General features: G+C 37.5%; 1 protein-coding gene across 2 annotated transcripts in view; it reads right to left on the bottom strand.

The window, feature by feature from the left end:
- PRKD1 (protein kinase D1) overlaps positions 1–20,917 on the bottom strand; it is a 327,764-nt gene that overhangs the window by 14,720 nt on the left and 292,127 nt on the right. For both annotated transcript variants that reach the window (XM_053224336.1, XM_027065517.2), the window contains 3 exons: positions 7,533–7,694; positions 6,877–6,975; positions 5,071–5,338 (listed from right to left, as the gene is read on the bottom strand). In XM_053224336.1, coding sequence (XP_053080311.1) covers positions 5,071–5,338; positions 6,877–6,975; positions 7,533–7,694 — 529 coding nt within the window. The remainder of the gene's footprint in view (positions 1–5,070; positions 5,339–6,876; positions 6,976–7,532; positions 7,695–20,917) is intronic.

Raw genomic sequence — 20,917 nt, forward strand, 5'->3', positions numbered from 1 at the left:
TCCTCTTGTGTAATTATTTGTAATCGTATGATTCATTGTGGAGTGTTTTATTGTATACATGCATTCTTATTTAGTTATATTTGTATAACTGGGTTTATAATGTGTCTCTTTGGTTATACATATAAGTAACTATATATGAGTATAGTTAAATGTATGTTTAGTTACATATATAAATTTGTATAATTATACAAATTAGTGTAAAACTAATGTATAAAATATATATATATAAATATATATACCTATATACGGATAGATATGTAGATAGATCATGTAAAGTGACTGGAAAATAGAAAGTGTTCATTATATTTAAGGTAATCCAGCTATGACAGTCACTGTGCTAAGCACTTTCCAGTGCAATTTCATTTAATTCTTAAAATAACCCCCCATGAGTTAGGAATTACTGTCACCATACTTCAGACAAGAAAACTGAGACCTAAGAGTTAATAAGGAAGTTGGATGAGGTCACCAATACACTAAGTGGAAGAGCTCTCAACTCAGGGCGTTATCACAACATGATCTTGTTTCCCTGTATTTTTAGATGTTATTAAAAACTGTGTTGCTACTGTAGCTCTAAGCTAGTGAAAGCATATTAAAAATTTAATGTGACAGCATGGCAAAATCCATTAGAAGGATAATCAAGAGGCTGTAAATGTAGTAGATAAGAGCATCTATGTTGGAGCCAGCTGACAGGATTTGCACCCTGGCCCCACTCAGGAAAGCCACTTAACCCTTGGCGCCTGCACCGCCTCATCTTTCAAATGGAAACAATTATAGTATCTACTCAAAGGTTGGAGATGATTAAATACGTTCATATATGGAAAGTGTTTAAATAGTGCTTGGCTATAATGCAAATGTTATAGAAGTGTTAGCTGCTATGGTTTTTTTTCTTTGAAGATTTAATTTTATTATCTCCATTTTTCCTGTAACAATTGCTGAGTTAGGTTTTCCTAAAAGTCTTCTCATTTTTCAAATCATACCTTGATTCACAAAAAATATTTTGATAATGGACATCTATTAATGCTTTTGTGTTTGTTTTTGGCCTAGTATCTCTTCCCTGCAGGAACTTACTCTCTCCAAACTGGAGAGGCTCTCCATCATCCATATGGCCAATCAAAGCCAGGTTCCTGCGGTGACAGTGTGATTGTTCCCAGAGTATTACGGGATTTAAGCAGAGCCAATCAGTGCCCCTTTCAGAGAATGTATGGCTACTGATAAATAATTACTCTTCCGTTCTGAGATCATATACAATGAGCAGCATGTAAGCCGGGGGCTGACGGGGGATCACTTTGCACCACATGAAGAATCCACCTGAGAGGGAAACCATCATAAAGCAAAGCAGAGATGATGAGAGATGGAGAAATATGACGCTGAACCACCAGATCCACATAGATGAGGTTCACCATTTGGACTTCCCCGTTGTGTGAGTCAATAAACTATCTTCTGCCTAAGTTAGTTATGGGTTTCTATTATTTGCACACAAGAGACCTAGTTCCCTGCTAAATTACTAATCAGCACATCCCCAGAACGCCAGTACTCTGCTTATTACACTATCACAGCAAAAATAATGAATGAGTTTAAAATATTCCCTTATAGATTCCTAAATATCAAGGCATTAAGAAATAAGCACCCTTTGGTGTACGAGTATCTATGCTATAAACAATGGAGACAAATAATTTGAAGTCCAAGCCCTGCCACTGTTTGACTTTGAGCAAGTCACTCAACGTTTCTGGTTTTCTCTACGACAGAGACTAAAACAAGCTACATACTGGAGGACTGTTGTGAGGTTCAAATGGTACGATGAGAGCTCCACCACTTCAATATATAGGACTATATTATATCAAGTCCATGTCTACACTAACAGAAAAATAAATGCATGACACAGGAATTTTTTCATTCTGACACATCTATGTATGTTACAAAGACCTTACAACTTTCTTTTTTCTTTTGCTTTTTCATGCCAAGAAAACACACACATATACACACACACACACATACACACACACACAACTACCAATATGTCTGAAGAATACTTTGGAAGCATGCACATCAGTTTGCATATAATTTCTAAAATTATACAATCACTTCTTGGTTACCCGCCAGAGCAGTTGCTTAGCTTAGTGCTCTCCTATCTTCCCTCCTAAATCCAAGTCCTTGGTTCACCCCACACCTGCCTGTATAGATGCTTTTCACATCCTTTATCTCATTCAGTCTCTGTTACCAACTCATTATATAGGCAGGGATCATTATCCTGATTTACAGATGAGGAATTGAAGCTCAAAGAAGGTTAAGTGATGGCTAATTAGAATGGCAGATAGGACCATAACTCAAGCCACTTGACTGTTGATTCTTACCTTTGATTTTTGAGTCACTGAGGGGCTTCAATTTTTATTTCCTTGTATCTAGATTTTTAGTGATTCTGGCAAGGTTTAAAGTATATGGAGACTAAAAATTTACTATTATCAGTTGTGACCATCCTTTGCCAATACTAGTTTCCTTGTGTATTTCTCAGATCCTACGTGCTTAAAATTGCATGCTCCCAGCTCCTGTTACAACTTTTTGTGAGGGAATTGTTTGTTCTAAACAAGATAGTGGGACAGACCTGGGGCCTGTCCTTTTCACCTAGCCTAATTACTTTTGTAGCACCTCAGCTAATACTATGACATAATTTCACTTTTTCTTTATATTCAACAATTAATACTGTTCATATACCAGCAACTAGGTAACTCATTTCCCATCCAGGGCAGCAATTGGCAAATAGTACAACTCTTGTGCCTCAAAGGCAAGGATGAGTCAGAGGAAGATACTGAGGAGAGAGGCCAGTCCCTCTCAATTCCCAAACTGATTTAGAAAAGTGAAGTTCTGTCTCAGCTGGTCTCTATATCACTTTGTCTGAGTGATATGAAATTTTTAGCACTTAGAAATATCTGTAGCCAAGTAAAATATGTACTTCCTGGTCAAATATAAATGCCTTTTAAATTTCCCATGTAATTCTCTTTCTCAAATGCTGTATCTCTTTCTTTGCAATTTTTAGTGACTGGCCTAAATTTCATCTCCTCTGAAAACGCAATTCTGACTAGTCAAGTCCACAGTGATTCTTTCTCCTTTGAACTTGGCATCTCTCCATTTAGCTTCAAGTTCTTTAAAGAGTATTTTACTTTTGTCCTTTTCTTTCATGTTACCTAGTGTGTGTGTGTGTGTGTGTGTGTGTGTGTGTGTGTGTCTATATATATCTCTATCTATCTATCTATCTATCTATCTATCTATCTATCTATCTACATATATATTTGTGATTTCCCAAAAGAGTTTCTTGAGCCATTAATATCTAGGTCTCTGGCCTCTATTATCAGTGATAATTAAACATTCACAATCTATAGCTATTTGTTTCTGCCCTAAATAGGTTATATCTAACAGCTAGGCCAGGACATTTCCATCGTATCAGAGACCAAGCATCATTTATTCTACTACTTCAAGAAAAAGTACTACACTACTCCCAGAAAAAAAAATTTTAATGTGGAGGCAGTTTACCCAATGCTCTATTCCTGCATAACAGGAAAACATGACTAGCTTCAGAGGTATTCCAGATTTGCACCATGGTAACAATAGCAAGTCCTTCTATTGGATTTATGGATTGCAGGTATCAAACATAATGGTTAGCCATATTTAAAGGTAGTGTTTCCTAACTGGTCACAAAGTTATTGATAATTCCATCTTTCTGCCCCCAGGAAAAGAAACCTAATTATACTTTGCTTTTTGCCTCTGTTGAATTATCCGAAATATTTCATTAGTACTTTGGCTACATGATAGTTCATTTGTAGGTCACAGATTCCTTTAAGATATACCCATCCAGCTATGATTTACAACTAATTAGAAGATGTTCAGGGTTATTGCTAATAGTAACTCAAAGCCCTGATAATGGATAACTCTTGTCACTTAATACTAACAGGAGTTAATTACCTCGGGCAGTTTATATACGTTCTTTTCTGATTCCCACATCACTGCATGCAGTAACAGATATCAAACAGATGTTTATCTCTGACTGTACTTGCCTTTTAAAGTGGTGAGAAATTTGAACAAACTTAGAACTAGACGTGGCCTGAAAACCAAAGGACTGGTGATCGAAGAATATGTGATCAGACTGGGTATATCCCCAGTCTATGTGGGTCTATACCCAGCATATCTGGGTATATGCCTTGGGCATATACACATCTGGGTATACATTCTCGCTCTGTCACCTACTAGCTTGGCGATTTTGGCCTGTGGTGTCTGTCAGTTCTTTTGCCTCAGTGTTCTTCCTTGAAAGGGTAAGTAATACTTACGGGGTTTTTGTGAGATTGAATGAACTCCAAAGTACGTTCATTGGGGAATTCTACTCTGAAGCGTGCTATTTTCTCTGCCCTGACTGCCCCTGCCACTTCTTTTAAAACTCTCTTTTTCTTTAAGGAGAAGGAAAGGTTTGTTAAGAATTTAAATAACGCAACACTCACTGTCAAGGTAATCTATCTTAAAGAAATCATCAGAGATACATATGGAAATTATATTTAAGGATCAAATAGAAACAACCTAAAAATATAATACCAGTGAAATGGCTAGATAAAATACCATACATACTTTAATGTCACACAAAGGAAATCAGCACACAAAGAACTTGCAGACTAACATAGTATGATAATTCAATTATCACTATCATAGAGTTCTTGTGCCCATAATGGATTAAAAGTGCTTAATACAAATGCAGGTATATGGTAGGTGAAGATTATTCTTGGTAGAGATTAGCTGTTTCTATTACACCAATGTATAAGTATTTATAAGTTCTAAGGAAATATATCAAAATATTAACAGTTTCTTTTTGTTTCATTTGCCTCTTAATATTTATTGCTCAATCTCTCCACAACATATGTACATTTCATCAGAAGACGTTTTTGGTCCTTCCCAATCCACCTTAATCAAATTGCGCCCCTACTCCAGTGGACAATTTGCAACGAACATTTATCAATTTAATAATTCTCAATTGATTTAACAATATAACACTTAAGGATTAAACCATTATCATTTCTGAATGGAAGATATTACCTTCGTGAGAGATTTCCTTCCAGGGATTTGGTGGATACATGAAAGCTGCGTTCTGGATTTGGTCATGTATGTCTTCATCTTCATTAAATGGGAATGTGCCACTTAGGCTTACATAGATGATGACTCCAACAGACCACATGTCTAGAGAGCGATTATAGCCCTTGTTCCTTAGAACCTCAGGAGCCAGGTAAGCTGGGGTACCCACCACTGACCTCCGGAAAGACTTTTCTCCAATGATCCGGGCAAAACCAAAGTCGCAAAGTTTCACCTGTTGATAATAATGGTTTGCAGGAATGGTAAGGTCACAGACACACATCATCATGTGTCTTAGCCCAGGTCTGCCAAAGACAACTGTAATTCTTTACATACATTGTATGGATTTCTCATGATGGAAGTAACAGCTATTTTCCATTTTATATACTTGAACACAGTGCTGGAAGTTCTGGTACAAAAACATCATCTAAACATTCTCCCTTCCTCCCCCCACCCAAAACAAAGTGATAAATGTGAAAATATGTATACTCAGGAGGGGGTAATATTGTTTTACAAGGCAGGAAAATGTCATGTAAATATGGAAGGGATGGACTAAACTCAAGGGCTTATTATAAATAAAGGTTTATCCAAGGAATACAAAAATGCTGATTTGAAGGGGCACATGCACCCCAATGTTTATAGCAGCACTATCAACAATAGCCAAATTACAGAAAGAGCCCAAATGTCCATCAACTGATGAATGGTTAAGAAGATGTGGTATATATATACAATGGAATACTACTTGAAGATGAAAAAGAATGAAATCTTGCCATTTGCACAATGTGGATGGAACTGGAGGGTATTATTCTAAGTGAAACTAGTCAGAGAAAGGCAGGTATCACATGATTTCACCCATATGTGGAATTGGAGAAACTCAACAGAGGAACATGGGGAAGGGAAGGAAAGATAAGGTAAAAAGAGAGACAGGCAAACCAAAAGAGACTCTGAAATACAGGGAACAAACTGAGGATTACTGGAGGGGGTGTTGGGGGGTGGCTTAAATGGGTGCTGGGCATGAAGGAAGCACTTTTCGAGATGAGCACTGTGTGTTATATGTGAGAGATGAATCACTGGGTTCTACTCCTGAAGCCAAGACTACACTGTATGTTAAGTAACTTGAAAATAAATACATCAATTAAAAAGAAAGAAAGAAAGAAAGAAAGAAAGAAAGAAAGAAAGAAAGAAAAAGAAAGAAAGAAAGAAAGGTTGAGGGATAAGCATAGAGGCTTGCCATGTTACCTACAATACTCCTCCAAACTAACTCCGGGTGGGAACCTAGACAGGACGTGAAGATGCCAAGGAAGCAAGGCAGACAGCCACCTTAGCGGCTTAGTCAGGTCATTTCAGGGACTTAGGTCACTTCAGTCATGATTCCATGGGAAGATATGCAGTTGCTTTCCATCCTTGGAGCTGAGGGAAAGCAGAAACTTTTGCCCTTGTCCCTGAGAACAACACTAAACTTAAATGTCCCCGGGACTCCAGTGTTCTCCCTCTCGGGCCTGTGCTTTCCACACAGGAATGCCAGCACGCCAGGATCGGGGTACAACAGAAGGTAACAGAGCCCACTGAGAAGGCTCCTGTGTTGGCTAAGGCAGGCTGAACTAAGAAGCCAGAGGGACAAAACTGAAGTCCCGAAAATATAACCAGGAAACAAGTGGATGAACACGAACAGGTAAAACTTGAAACAAATAAAGGTTTTGAGGATGAAAGGTGGCAGAATCCCGCCGGGGAGCCAGAGCTGCTGGGTTTGCTGGGATAGGCTTTTATACTCGCCTGGGGGAAAGGATCGGCCGAGGCTAGCAACACGTTTTCTGGTTTGAGGTCACAGTGAACGATATTTTTAAAGTGAAGATGCCGCAAAGCCACAAGTATCTGTAAAGAAGAAAGTCACCACAATGATTTTATTTTGGTCTATTAGTTCATTTCAAAATGTTTTCGACTAGGACATAAACTGGAAGGGCCATGAGAAAACTCACAATGAACACTTAAGCTTCTTTACACGCACAGCACTGAAATGAGCTAAATTAACAGCAGGTTTCTAAGGAAACGTCAGTGGAAAAAGTAGCATATGATGGTATTGATACAGCATCCAACACAGGTTCAGATAACAGTTGTCAATAATATCTTCCAGGGATACCCGTTCTTGAATGTTTTCAAAGAACCAGGACTTAGTCACTGTGCAATTTAAAATTTCATGAGGACTTTTAATACGTGGGCCTGCATACACATTACTCACTTGGGACACTGGACTCTGGAGACCACAGATACAAATGAAATAATACTATAAGCCCCTGCAACTTTTTGAGTGTAATTCAGACTTTGCACATAGAGACTAAACAAGGCTAGGAAGCTGCAGTTAAGCAGTGATAACATTTGATATTGAACATTATCTTTTTTTTTTTTTTTTCTGACTCTAATTGATTTCTTACCTGAGTAATTAAAAACTTCGTTATGTGTTCTGGCAACCTGCCCTTTTCACTTGACAAGATCATCTCCAGCATGTCTCCATGGAGTTTTTCCATAACAACAAACACTCTTTCAGGCGTCTCAAACATACACTCCAAATTTACAACACCAGGGTGATGAAGGTTCTATTAAAGATAAATAAAGCACTTGAAGAAAATGAGTTTTTTGATACTGTTTGGCAAGCTCACTGATTATATAAAACTGTTCAAGCTTAAAGCTATGGAGAAACCCCACACTTCAGATTCTTAACATTTCTAAATCCCACATGTGCTGCCTTATATTTTTGAAATTCTAATGTCTCCAAAAAATATATCATTACTTTCTATGCATAGTGAAATTATTTTTTCTATGCTGGAAAACCTAAGTTCCAACACTGTGAATTGCTAATTAGGTTTTAATTAGAATGCCATATTGAGAAATCTGTAATTTCTTAGGATCATCTCCAATATTAAGCACACCATACTAAATAAGCATACCGGGCCGTCTCTCCACACTCGGGAGAAAGTGAACGTAGACAAGATGAAATCTATACTTGTGGTGCATCTGACGGCACTGATGAAGCATATTAGTCAAAACCTTTTGGAATTGCTCTGCTACTGGAGGCTGCAGTAGTTTGCTACCAAAGCTCTTACACAGAGTTTAGGTTGCCAGGAAAACAGCAAAAAAAAAAAAAAAAAAAAAAAAAAAAAAAAAAGTTTTAAGCACATATTTGTTCAGTGCACCATGAGGCTTCTGTGGTGGTCCTGCATTGTTCTCAAGCACTCAACAAATATTTCCACAATAAAGCAATGACTAATGACAGGCTGCATTTGGCCTGACATGATTTTTTTAAAATTAATTTATTTTGAGAGAGACAGAGAGAGTGTGAGTAGGGGAGAGGCAGAGAGAGAGGGAGAATCCCAAGTAGGTTCTACACTGACAACCGGACTCTGGGCTCGAACTCACAAAACTGTGAGATCTTGACCTGATCTGAAATTAAGAGTGGGATACTTAACCGAATGAGCTGCCCCAGCGCTTGACATGTTAATTGTCACAAAGGTAAGATAAAATTACTCTTAACATTAGATGGACCCTTGTGATGATGCTTGAGTCTGAATGTTGCTGTGGGGTCATCAACCAAGCCTTTGATCATCTAATCTTTATTTTGTTTTTTTCCTGTGCACAACAAAAAATGCTAACATTAAAAGAACTACTATATATTCCACTTATATTTCTTTTATATTTTTTTAATATTTATTTATTTTTGAGAGAGAGAGAGAGGGAGAGAGGGAGAGAGGGAGAGACAGGGTGCAAGCAGGGGAGGGGCAGAGAGAGAGGGAGACACAGAATCCAAAGCAGGCTCCAGGCTCTGAGCTGTTAGCACAGAGCCTGACATGGGGCTCAAACTCACGAACCGTGAGCTCATGACCTGTAACAAATTCAGAGGCTTAACCAACTGAGCTACCCAGGCACCCTCCACTTATATTTCAATGAGAAACAGAAAAACAAAAAAAATCATCAGGGAGCCTGGGTGGCTCAGTTGGCTAGGAGTCTGACTCTTGATTTCGGCTCAGGTCACAATCTCACATTTCATGAGTTCGAACCCCATGCCCTGTGTTGGGTCCTGCACTGAGAGTATAGAGCCTGCTTGGGATTTTCTCTCTCTGTCTCTGTCTCTGCCCTTCCCCTGCTCTCTCTCTCTTTCTCAATAAATAAATAAACTTAGAAAAACGAACTTTAAAAAAAAAAAAGAAGAAGAAATCATCATGAACACAAACTACCTAAAGAAGAATCAGGGACTAACTTAAATGTGCTAACAGCTGTGAACAGAAAAAAAAAAAAAAAAAAAAAAAAAAAAAAAAAGCTTTATTTTAGAAAAGAAATTTTTAGTTATAAAAGTGTATATATAAAATGAAAATTTCACAAATGACTGGAAACCTGAGGTGGCTCAGTATTCAGACTTCACAGATGGATATGGGGAGGTGAGCAGCAGAATGGGCCACAGGAGAGAGTGCACCGTAGTCAACCTTCCACCCGATGGTAAGGGATGCCTGGCATTAACTGCATACGGAGCCAGGCCACGGCTGGCAGAAGCTCCCATGATGATATCCTGTCTCTCAGGATGCCTTTCTTCTACTTTGGCCATTTTGATCTCTGCCTCAGATCTCTGATGGGTCCTTTTGGTTCTGATGCCTTGGTGCCCAATCATGTACCATCAATGCGATCACGGAATAGTAAGTTTCTGGATGTGGTCCGAGCAGATGTCTACACATCTACCCCAAAGCCTTTCACCTCCAGAGTGCTGGGGTCATTGTTCTTAAAACTGTCACACTGTTAGCTGGTCATATCTGGCTACTTCAGGATAGACCAAGCCTCCAGAAACAGTCTCTCCTGGTCAGAGCTGAAGCACATGGACAGTGTGGGATTAACTGAGCTCACACTGTCACTACTATTACTTTATTTGTCCCTACTGCCTACAAATAAGACCAGATGGTTGCTGGGCTTTCAGCATTATGGGAGTGCCAGATCCTTAGGTGGGAGACTCCAGATAAAAAATGCATAAATGTGTTTGATATGCAGTATGGAAAACCAGCAATGGCACTGCTCATTCCCGAACCTGCACGTAGCCTGTCACACTGTCTTGCCATCCCCTTTCCTGAGAGAGGAGCCACACTGAATGGAAAGACCAGCACCTGGGTCTCCAGGCATTTCAGCTATCCTGTTTTAAATCAGTGATGACAGGAAAGGCTTTAAGAATGACATGAGTCCTGCCTGAATTATGACCCTCCTGGAACAAGTCCACCATAAGATGTGCTAAGTGTACCTTCTTCTTTGAGTATTTTCTGAACTCTTTTTTCTTAAAAAAAAAAGCAAAAACCAAAAAAACACAATATTTACTTGAGAGAGAGAGGGAGAGAGAGAATCCCATGCAAACTCTGCGCTGTCAGCACAGAGCCCCACGTGCAGAGTTCAGTCCCACCAACCATGAGATCATGACCTGAACCAATACCAAAAGTTGGACGATTAACTGACTGAGCCACCTAGGCGCCCCTGAACTGATTTCTATTTAATCTAACTTCAAACATTTAAGCAGTGTTCTGGAGCGTTTGACTTTCTTCAATGATCAAGGCCTATCGACTGGGTGGGGAGGAAGAACAATGAATAGGAAAGCAGGAGACTGACAGAAGCAGGTAGCAGCAAGGCAGGGGGTCTGCCATGTGTAGACACAGGAGAAACTGTTGTGTGAAGAAGATAAAGGTTAAAGGGGGCTCAGGAAGGGCAGGGGAGAACAGAACTGGTGTTGTAGTGGCTCAGCCTGCTGCTTCTGCTTACCCTGGTTTGGACTGTGGAGGGTGAGGGAGAAGAGGGAATCAGAAAATGGCCAGGAAACTCTCCTGCCTAAAGTAGCCAAATATATATGCAGTGTTGCTCTTCATGTGCTTCTACTTCTATGTCTCTAAGAGAGGGAGTTCTTAGAAACACTAAAGTCCTTCATTCAGCCATTCTTTTTTCCTTTTCCCTCTTCTATTACATGACTTAACAAGCCCCCATACGTAGGTGAGGACTTAAATGTGTTTATCTGGTGTACTCCCAGAATGTTCTAGGCCAAAAGTAAGGAATGGATTAATGAAGACTGTTCACTGTCAACTATCTTGTGCCATGTTCACTGTAAACTCTGAAAGACTCTAAAATGTCCTCTAATAGCATCTTTATGGAAAGGATAAGAGAAAATTTTGCTATTTTTACTAAAGGACTTTGAATAGAGTTAGGTATACAGATTTTAAAAAGTTCAATAAAAGCACTGAATTGTAAGTTGTGTATACACAACTGGGAAAAAGAAATGTTTTAGAAAATTTTAGACTAATAGGTTTGTTGCACTTGGCCCTTGCTCTTTTATAAAAACCCTTATGCTTTATAGATTTGTTAAAGAATACCCTCAGTGGTAGCTGAAAAATCTTTCCAAGAGCAAAATGACTTTTTCTTTTTTCTGCAGAGAGAATATATAATAAGTTGATATTTTTAAAGCTTTTCATATGTAGCTGAGACAAGGCCATCATAGATGCTTACTCGTGAGCTGTAATTTTTGCATTGAACCAAATGACCGAAGTTGTTTTTCTATTTGACAGTAACAGAAGAAAAGAGAATAGAAAGAGTCATGCCTTATTTATCCAAATTCTCTATACTATACTGATAATTATTTCTTTAGCCTAGAAAGATAATAATATTTGGAGAGTGGAAATAAAACAAATTCAAGCCATTATTTTCTATTACCATTTATAATTCATATTGTCTTTTTAATTACTGAAGAGTAACTCTAAGATAAGTTTCAACCCAAGTGGTCCATATGACTTGCTCACAATTTTACTTTTCTGTATAAAATGTGAAATAACTTTTCAACTTTTCCTACTAATGTAAAAAGTAACCAAATTAACTTAGAAGTGGCTTGATGATTTTAACACTAACCATGGAATACTAGTATTCAGAAAGAATTTTGCTAACTTCTCAGGCCTACCTCAAGAATTCAGATAATAAATTTCATGGCAGAGTAAGCTACTACTGGACACTCTGACCATCTGTTTGTTGCATTTAAGTAATTTAATTTTCAGGAAATGAAACATTTGGTCAAGTACAGGAAAGAATAGTGTCCATTCACACTTAACAGATTGATGACATATCCATGGGGTGAATATAAATTATTTTGAAGTCTGGAGGAAATACCATTTGGAGATCAAGACAAAAATCTTCCTGATTCAAGTTGCCTAGAGAATTCTTATGTAATCAATGGAAACTAGTCACTAAAAGCAGAACCTTTCATAAAAATTATGATATTTTATCTAAAAGAAAGGAAATAAAAATTTAACATTTTTAGTGTGTATATACATTCTATTTTAGGTTACACTTTTCAGATTCAAGTTCAACAATATTTCATTGGTACTTATATTCTTTACTTCTAATTAAAATATTCATTTCATATATTTAGCTGTGATTAGTTAAAGATGTCATGTTTTCCCCTTGTTTATTCTACCTTTAGGATTATTATACTCAAACATATGAGAGGTGGGAAAGAGGAGAATTAGAATCAACACATCTTTTTAACAGGTTGTTTAAGAGGAATACAGCCTGAATATGGGGACTTCTGACTAGTTTTCTATCAAATACCTAAATGTTTTAGTTCAAAATGAGACAGAAGGAAATAAACTTAACAGTGATAAGTCCAAGGTCTAAATTCTAAATGGCATGCAGAGCGGAAGGAAGAATATTTCATTACACAGCACTGTTCATGGAGACGTAAGGTAACTTTCTCAGAGGTAAAGCACTGTGGCAATGACTTTGTTGATCCTCATTACTGCCCACTTGCCAGTGTTGAGAAAAGAGGACATCTTATCCATTTTCCAATCACATTCTCTTATAATTTATGCTTCATTTAATGCCTCTAGAAATCACAATCACCTGATACCTTATAAAAGGGAAATAGCATCTAATTCCCTGAGAGAGGCTAAAAAAGTCAATGTAGAAACCAGGTGATTATAAGAAGACTCGGTAAAGATAATACCAAAATTGGTAAGAAAGCTAAGCTATCTCTCATAAATTCCAGAACCTATCCAACTGTCTTTTAGGTATGTCGACTTAAATGAAAGATGTTCAACAACAGAATCAGTGTCTTTCCACCCAAACTTAGTCTTCTGGTGGTGTTTCCTCTCTTGGTAAATGGCCAACCATCTGGGTCAGAAGCCTGAGAGTCATCCTTAACATTCTCTTCCCCCTCACTTCCAATGACCAGTTTTAGAGCTCATCCCCTTAATTCCTCTTACATTGATGCCTCACCTTCATCCTCACCATTAATGCCTTAGTTTGAGCCTTATCTCTCTTCTAGGGATGGGCCACAGCCTCCCAACTGATCTCTTGGTCTTAGGTCTTGTTCTCCGCCAGCCCACTCCTGGAGCTAAGATCAGGAGTGCAACACTTAACTGACTGAGCCACTCAGAAGCCCCTAGTGCACTCCTCAAAGGGCTGCCACTGTGATTCTGAACATTCCATCTTGCTTCTAGCTCATAAGGGAATCACCACCAGCTTTAGGAGATGTACCCTTTAGCGCAGCCCATGGGACCCTTTACCATCAGCTACTTCTCTTCCTCCTATCCAAGTATTTCCCCAGATTCTTTTCTTCTTCCCTATATATCTACCCTTCTCTCTAGTCACAGTATTTTCAGAACAAGTACCCCTCTCTCTCTCCCTTTTACACTTTCATACACACTTTCTCTCAGCCTGAATCAGACCATTTTGTCTGATATGAATATTCAACTATTAGGCAGCTTTCATGGACTCCCACCGTCTGACTTGGATGTCTCTGCAACCCTCTTTCTTCAATCCTTGTTAAATTCTCTTTCATAACAGTTAACATATCATACCTAGTTATTGATGGACCTATGTGTCTTACCTGTAAGACTATAAACTCCATAACGCCTGCATTTTATCAATTTTACACCTAGTCCATGTAAGCTTAGTGCCTGGTATATATTAAATGTCCAGCACAAATTTGTAAATTTGATTGAAAGATGAACAGTTCCTATATCTCCTTACTTTTCAGTACATGGGTAACATTCTTTAAATTTTAAGTGATTTTATTGAAGAGATGATGATACCTGCCTGACATATTTAGCTAGCACATTTTGCATCAAATAGACTATATGTTGATATTCTCTCTTCATATAAAAATACAGTACATGAATTTTTCATTGTGAATTCACTTGAATCTGCTAATGAGCAATGTCAGGTTTCTGACGATGGCTACTATCATTATAAATAATGATTTTTATGATAAACACCAATAATACAGTTGTGAATATCAGAGATGTCACCAATGGTAAGAGTTGGAAAATGATATCCTAAAGTCTCGAGGGAATGACAAAGACATCCTGGTGGTTTCTAAGCACCAGTCCTTCAAAATATATGTTTTGGCCACTGCTCTGGTAAATATTTCAACACATTTGAAAGGAAGAAACAAAATTTTAATGCTATTTAGGTGATTTGTATTTACTTTATATCTAGCTCTCAATAAGGAAGTTTTCATAGTATCAGCTCATTCTCAAAGGCAAGAGTTACCAGCAAGAGACAAGTTAAAGCAGCAGCAGCTGAAGGCCACCATCAGGACACTCCTACATTATCCCTTTCCCTCCATGCCAACCCTCCCTTACATGAGTTGTGAAAACCTAATTTCCTAGGATTTCATTATTGTCCCAAGAGTGAGAAATAAAGCAATGAAAATGGGCCATTCAGATAATAAAGATCACTGTACTTCTAACTTCTAGTGTAGAATAGGCCTCAGGACACCATTCTCTTTCTTTGTTTTTCCTTTCGCTCAGAGCAGGCACAAACACAAGGAAAGCCTCAAGGCCGCGAGCCTAATTTCAGAGGCACAGTCCCTGGAAACAGACTGCTACAGATTGTATTCCAGGTCTGCACATTCCACTGACTTTCATTCCTTGGTATGTGAAATGGCACAATAATGTGTCTAATTCTGTAATGTAACTAGGGCTTGGTTATTTAATGTATATAAAATACTTAGAATCATGCCTGGTACATAGTAAAGGTTAGCTGATATTGTCATTAGGCACATTTTCTGCCATTTTCACAAGATCTGGGCCACATTTCTCTGTCTAGTTTGATATCTAAAAGTTTACAGTTAGTGGCAGAAAAGAAAATTTCCTTTTGCCTTTCATGTAACAGAGGCTATAGGTTAACCTGAACCTTCTAATTTGTCCTCCCCCATCTTTCTTCTTGCCATATGTTTAGACCTCAGTGATGGCAGAGACGCATCACTCTGAGGTCAACCATGAGAAGACTTTGTTACACTAGGTGAAAGGCCTTCTGGATGGAGATCACTTGGTTGTGTGTAAATGTATGCCCATTTCATGTTCAGCTGGCCAAAAATCTACAGTTTAAATGGGCTCATATTTTAGTAGTTATCTTTAAGCATTTCTGGCAAATTTAATCTGTAAAATTTTAGAAAGGTACATTGATGACAGTCTAGAACAAAATAAAGCTAACATACACTCTCAGAGGAATAAATGCATGCAATATGACTTTAACAACAAGACCAGATGTAATAATCCATCTTCTTGTAAATAGATACCACTGGCTAACATTTAGATCAATGGGGCCACAATCAAATTTAACCCACTGGACCTTCAGAACTCAGAAACATTCACATAATTTTTGGTAAGAATTGTTCATACCACCCATCAGAACTAGAATGCAACTTACTTTTGTTGTAGCAGTAATTAGCACAGACTGATGCTAGATTAATACAATCCAAAATTTTGTGGGAGAAATGGTAAGCTGAAGTATCTTCATTAACTGCCAAAAACAAAAGATACACCTGTATCTTGCCTGGCTCTCAAGAGAGAAACTTGCAGGTGGCCAGCTTGTAATGCACAATTTACTACAACATTTTTCTCATCTTAAATGAGCTTTAAGTCTTGTGTATTCTATTAAGTAACATTCGCCCAATAAATAAAAAGAAAAGAAAAAGGACTAATTCAATATTTGCATAGCAAGAAAATCAACCGAGTTCTGATGCATGATTTTGTATTTATGTATGTCCATAAACCTGTCTATACTTCTGTCAGTCATTCTTCTCCATCAATTCTGGAAATGCTCCAATCTAGCTTTAGACTCCAGGGTTGCTGCAGACACATGAGAAATACAATGTGTCTTCTCCTTTCCGTATAAGAAGAGAAGCAGCTAAACGCAGAGAGGAAGAAGTATACAGAAAACAATACTTAAAAAAAAAATCTCTCATCATCTTTCATGTCATTTCTAGCCTTTCTTGACTTCCCACCAGATATAAGTAGTATAAAGCTATGTGATATTTTCCACTCATCACCAGGAACCCTTCAAATTCAAGGTACATGGAAATTTTTAAAATCCCAATCCAGGTTCCTGAGCCTGTAATTTGGATTGATACACTGAGGTTTTGTTGGAATTAATATTTATATATGGCTGAATTTGATACTGATCTTTGGAGGTGGGGGTGATTTTTATCAGGAGAACTCAGGAAAGACTCTCACACAGAAAGGATCTTATATGTACTCCCGTACTTAACTCTTAAGCCCCAACTAAGACCACAATTTCAAGTTGACTAGGTAAAAAGAGCCAACACAAAGACTTCAAAGATAGAAAGTTAACAAATGACCAATGCCTTAAAAAACAACAACAACCAACAACAGTGTTTGTAACATTCCACCCATAAAGTATGACCCCCCACCCTTCCTTCCATGCTATTACTCAGTTTGTGTTTAGAGGAAAGGCAGGAATTAAAAGTATGGTTGTTAAAATAGAAAAATTGGAATTTGTAAATCAAGATGTGTTTATTGTATATGATAGCTGAAAATGGCTCAAATATCTGCAATTTTTTTCAACTTGCTATCAAATGCATGGCAATGGAGACACATCTGCAACACTTTTTTTTTATTTCCTGTTAATCTGGCTAGAAACATGAATGCATAAATCCAATCTAGTCTTGGTGTTAGATTTTAAAGTGTAATTTTTAACAAATCATAACACTGTAGCCCAGCTTCTATATTTAGATGCCAGCACTCCAGAAAGCATAACATTCTCTTATAGCGTTAAATGATCTGTGCAGACACATAACCCTTCTAATGCCTTATATACCAGATAATAGGAAGTGGAGTGAGTATACAGGGTCTAGTGAACAGCAACAGAACACAGACACTATTGGCAAACAGGTCAAATGGTGACATTTCACATTTGTGTAAGGTTTCCGTAGCAAAATGTGTTTCATTGATATATTCTCAAAATTAAACAAATTCTTAATCATGGGGCTTTTCAGAATCTTTAATAAGTGAAAGACTGTATTCACTTCTAAGATGTGGGATGATCTGAATATAAGATATCAGACACATATTTTTTAAACTGTCTTAATGAGGGAATCTTTACCCCCATCCCCTTCCATGAAGGACCGACTAGTATTCTTCCAAAAATACACTGGGAAACACTGATTTAAAAAACATTTTATATATTATTTAATTTAGTTCCCCAAAACATTCCTGCAAAGTAAGCACAGCAAGTCAGATGAATTAGAATTCATAATTAAGGAAATCAATGCTAAAAAAAGATTTACCCCCCCCCCCCACCGCCCTGCCAAAAAGAGAGAGAGAGAGAGAGAGAGAGAAGAAGGAAGAGTTTTAACTTGGAACCTGACTTTTTGACACTAAGTTTTCATTCTGACTAACTTCTTACTCAACAGGATACCTATTTGGAAAAATCTCTAAGTTCATTTTCTTTTTCTTATAATAGATCTTTGTTTCTTTTTTTCCTCCATGTTAGATATGTATATACATAATCAATGGGCTTCATTTTTCGGAACATGCAGAAGATAACAAGATTATCTCAGAGCTGCAAAACATGTCTTATCTAAAGAAACAATTTCATGAAAATTCTTCATGCAATAAAACAGAAAGAAATATTTTAAGAAATAAAATAAACATATTCAATGAAACAACAGAAGTATAAACTAACCTCTTCCTACACACTAAAAGAAAAGATACTCAAATGTTGCATATTTTTCTCTAGAGAAAGAAAAAAAAATGACTCCTTCATGATTTTTTAAAAAACTACCAGTTTGCAAAAATTTTCATTTTTCCCACCCACACTTGGCAATATTATTTTCTGGTTTTCTAGCATGATCATCTTTTCTCCACCTCCTGATCATCCTTCTAGACTAAGGGAACAAAGCCGTTTACTTACACATTGACATTTTTAGACAAAATGGTAAAGAATGCTTTATTATCTGCTGGCATGCTCTGCAATTCTGTATGCCCCTGGTTTCTTCAGTATGGCTAGACAATTTGTTCAATAAATATTCACTGAGCACCCATCAGGGGCCAGGCATATGTTAAAGTGTGTTCAGCCCCAGTCTAGGTTCTGAGTCAACCATGTTCTTTGTTAGGATGAAATAATGTTTCTAGGTTCTATGTGTAGGGAATTCAACAAGTTACAGGAACTGGTTTCTAGAAGCTAGACTCTATAGCCTAGTTGTGGCAATACTAGTAACACCTAGTAAGTATGGCACTTTTACTTACTTATATGCCAGGCACTGCTAAGAGTTTCACAAAATTATCACATCTGAGTCTCACAACATCTCTACAAGGTTTCCTAGGTAAGGAAACTGAGGCTCAAAGAGCTTAATTAATTTATCCAAGTTCCTAAGAACTCTTAAATAAAAAGTCTGAGCTTTGAACTCAGGCATCTGATTCTAGACCTCTTGCTCTTTAAACACGATAGTATCCATTACTTGAGTACTCTCTGTGGACTCAAATCCATTTAGAACTGGGGTCTTGATGTTCTAACTGGTGTGCTTTCAATGTCCATGTTACTTCAGTCTCCTCAATATGATCTCACAGCCCATCTCAGCATATTGTCTAGATTTCTGAATGCTGCCTGTGGCAAGTCTTCTCATCTCAGTGTCCCCTCTACCTGTTATGACATCCACCATGACAAATTGCCTTGACGATTCTTTAGCTTCCTAACTGGTGGGACTTCCCCTATAGCTCAGTCTATTTCTAAACCCATATACCACCATAGTGTTGTTCTATGTTATCAAATCCTCTCTTGATCTTGAGGTTCCACTGTATTTAAAAGCATCACTCTGATATGTTCTCTGCCTTTCTTTGCACCCAAAGCCCAATTTTTCCCCCAGGATTCAGTTTTTGAGACAGCCTGTAACAATAGGAACAATTAGCAGCTATTCTACAAACTCGTCCTCCTTAACAAATACCACAGTTTTCAAATTAGAACTTAAAATTTATTGATTCATACAAAAAGTATTATGACAAAGGCCCTGAGAAAGAGTTTAAGAAAATACAGTATGTGATTTAAGATCATTTTGTCAAAAGTTAATCGGTTACTTATAAAGTCTTTACTACCATGCTAGGCATTGTGGAAGCTGAAAACAAGGTGTTGCTGAGACCTTCAAATTCGTTTATGATCTAATTATTACATAAGAAGTATTCAATAAATGCTACTACTTTATATGAAGACTAGAAACCATAGATAAACAGGAAATATGGAAAACAGCACAAGACTGGGAGATCTGGAAGGTCAATCAAACATGGATAAACCAAGTAAACCAGGATGGGCATCCAGCCTTGGAATTAAAAGCTGAGCAATGGCCAGAGGTTAAGAGTAATGATGAGAACAATAATTCAAAGAGGAATGAAAGGTTCAGTTGGATAGGAGTGATAAGGTACAGCATGATCACCTACAATGTAAAAAAAAAACAGGAAAAATAGATTTGATGAAATAAGAAAACTACTAAGCTAGGGAGGGATAGGATGGAAACCACTAAAGACTCATATGGTTGGGGTCTTCAGATGAACCAGAGAAAAGGCAGGGCCAGCAGATGATGATGGAGTGGGATTGGGGGATGGGGAACCAAGCTATCAGAATATCACTGTTGCAGTAATCAAGGGATGAATTTAAAAGCTTGGTCTAGACTAGTGCCAATGGAAATGTTAAGGATGAAGTTAGGGCAAATGTGTAGAAAGAAAGACGAGGAACAGGGGCACTTCGTCACTAGCAGTTGAAAGGAGCAAATAGCCTCTAACAAGGTTTTCTTGTCGTCAAACTTTTTTCTCTATAATATGCCATCCCCAAATGTTATTTTGATCGTAACTTAAAAAAACAAAAACAAAAACATTTCAAGCAGAATAAAATCCAATCAACCTGGCACAATATGTAAGGTTCTCTATGAACTCACACGAAATCCATTTCCTGGTCTTACTGCACACTCTGACTCATAACAGCAGTCTCCTAAGTAAGATTTTTAAGAGATATGGGAACAGAGCATAATTTTAAGAAAATCTATTTTGTTTATATCTGTATCCCTGCTGCCTGGAACATGGTGGGCCCTCAGTTATATATGAGGAATGAATGAATGAATCATACCAGTCCACAAATTATCTTCTAATACAGACCTGAGAATAGCCATATAGCTTTTAAATTCTCTATTGCGGTTTCTTTTCATAAAAATTTTTCTCCCTTACAATGGATACTTCTCACTAACTCCAAATAGGAAGAAAAATCCTCAGGGAGAAAAGTAGAGAGAAAATTTGAAATACTATATTGGTCTGAAGTGGCTGACACTAACATGGAAATCAATACTTCTGTAACTTAATTTCTAATTCACACTTTCACCAAAATTCAAGAAGATTTAATGGATTTATTAATGGAGAGGGGACTGAAATGAATTTCTGAAGATAAATCACCATTTTTGTTTGTTTTCTCTTACAAAGTGGCTCCTACAGTTAAAAAGAAAGAAAACTATTGCTGAATTCTAACTCAAACA

The sequence above is a fragment of the Acinonyx jubatus genome, chromosome B3, assembly GCF_027475565.1.
Source record: "Acinonyx jubatus isolate Ajub_Pintada_27869175 chromosome B3, VMU_Ajub_asm_v1.0, whole genome shotgun sequence".
In the NCBI taxonomy this organism is placed as follows: Eukaryota; Metazoa; Chordata; class Mammalia; order Carnivora; family Felidae; genus Acinonyx; species Acinonyx jubatus.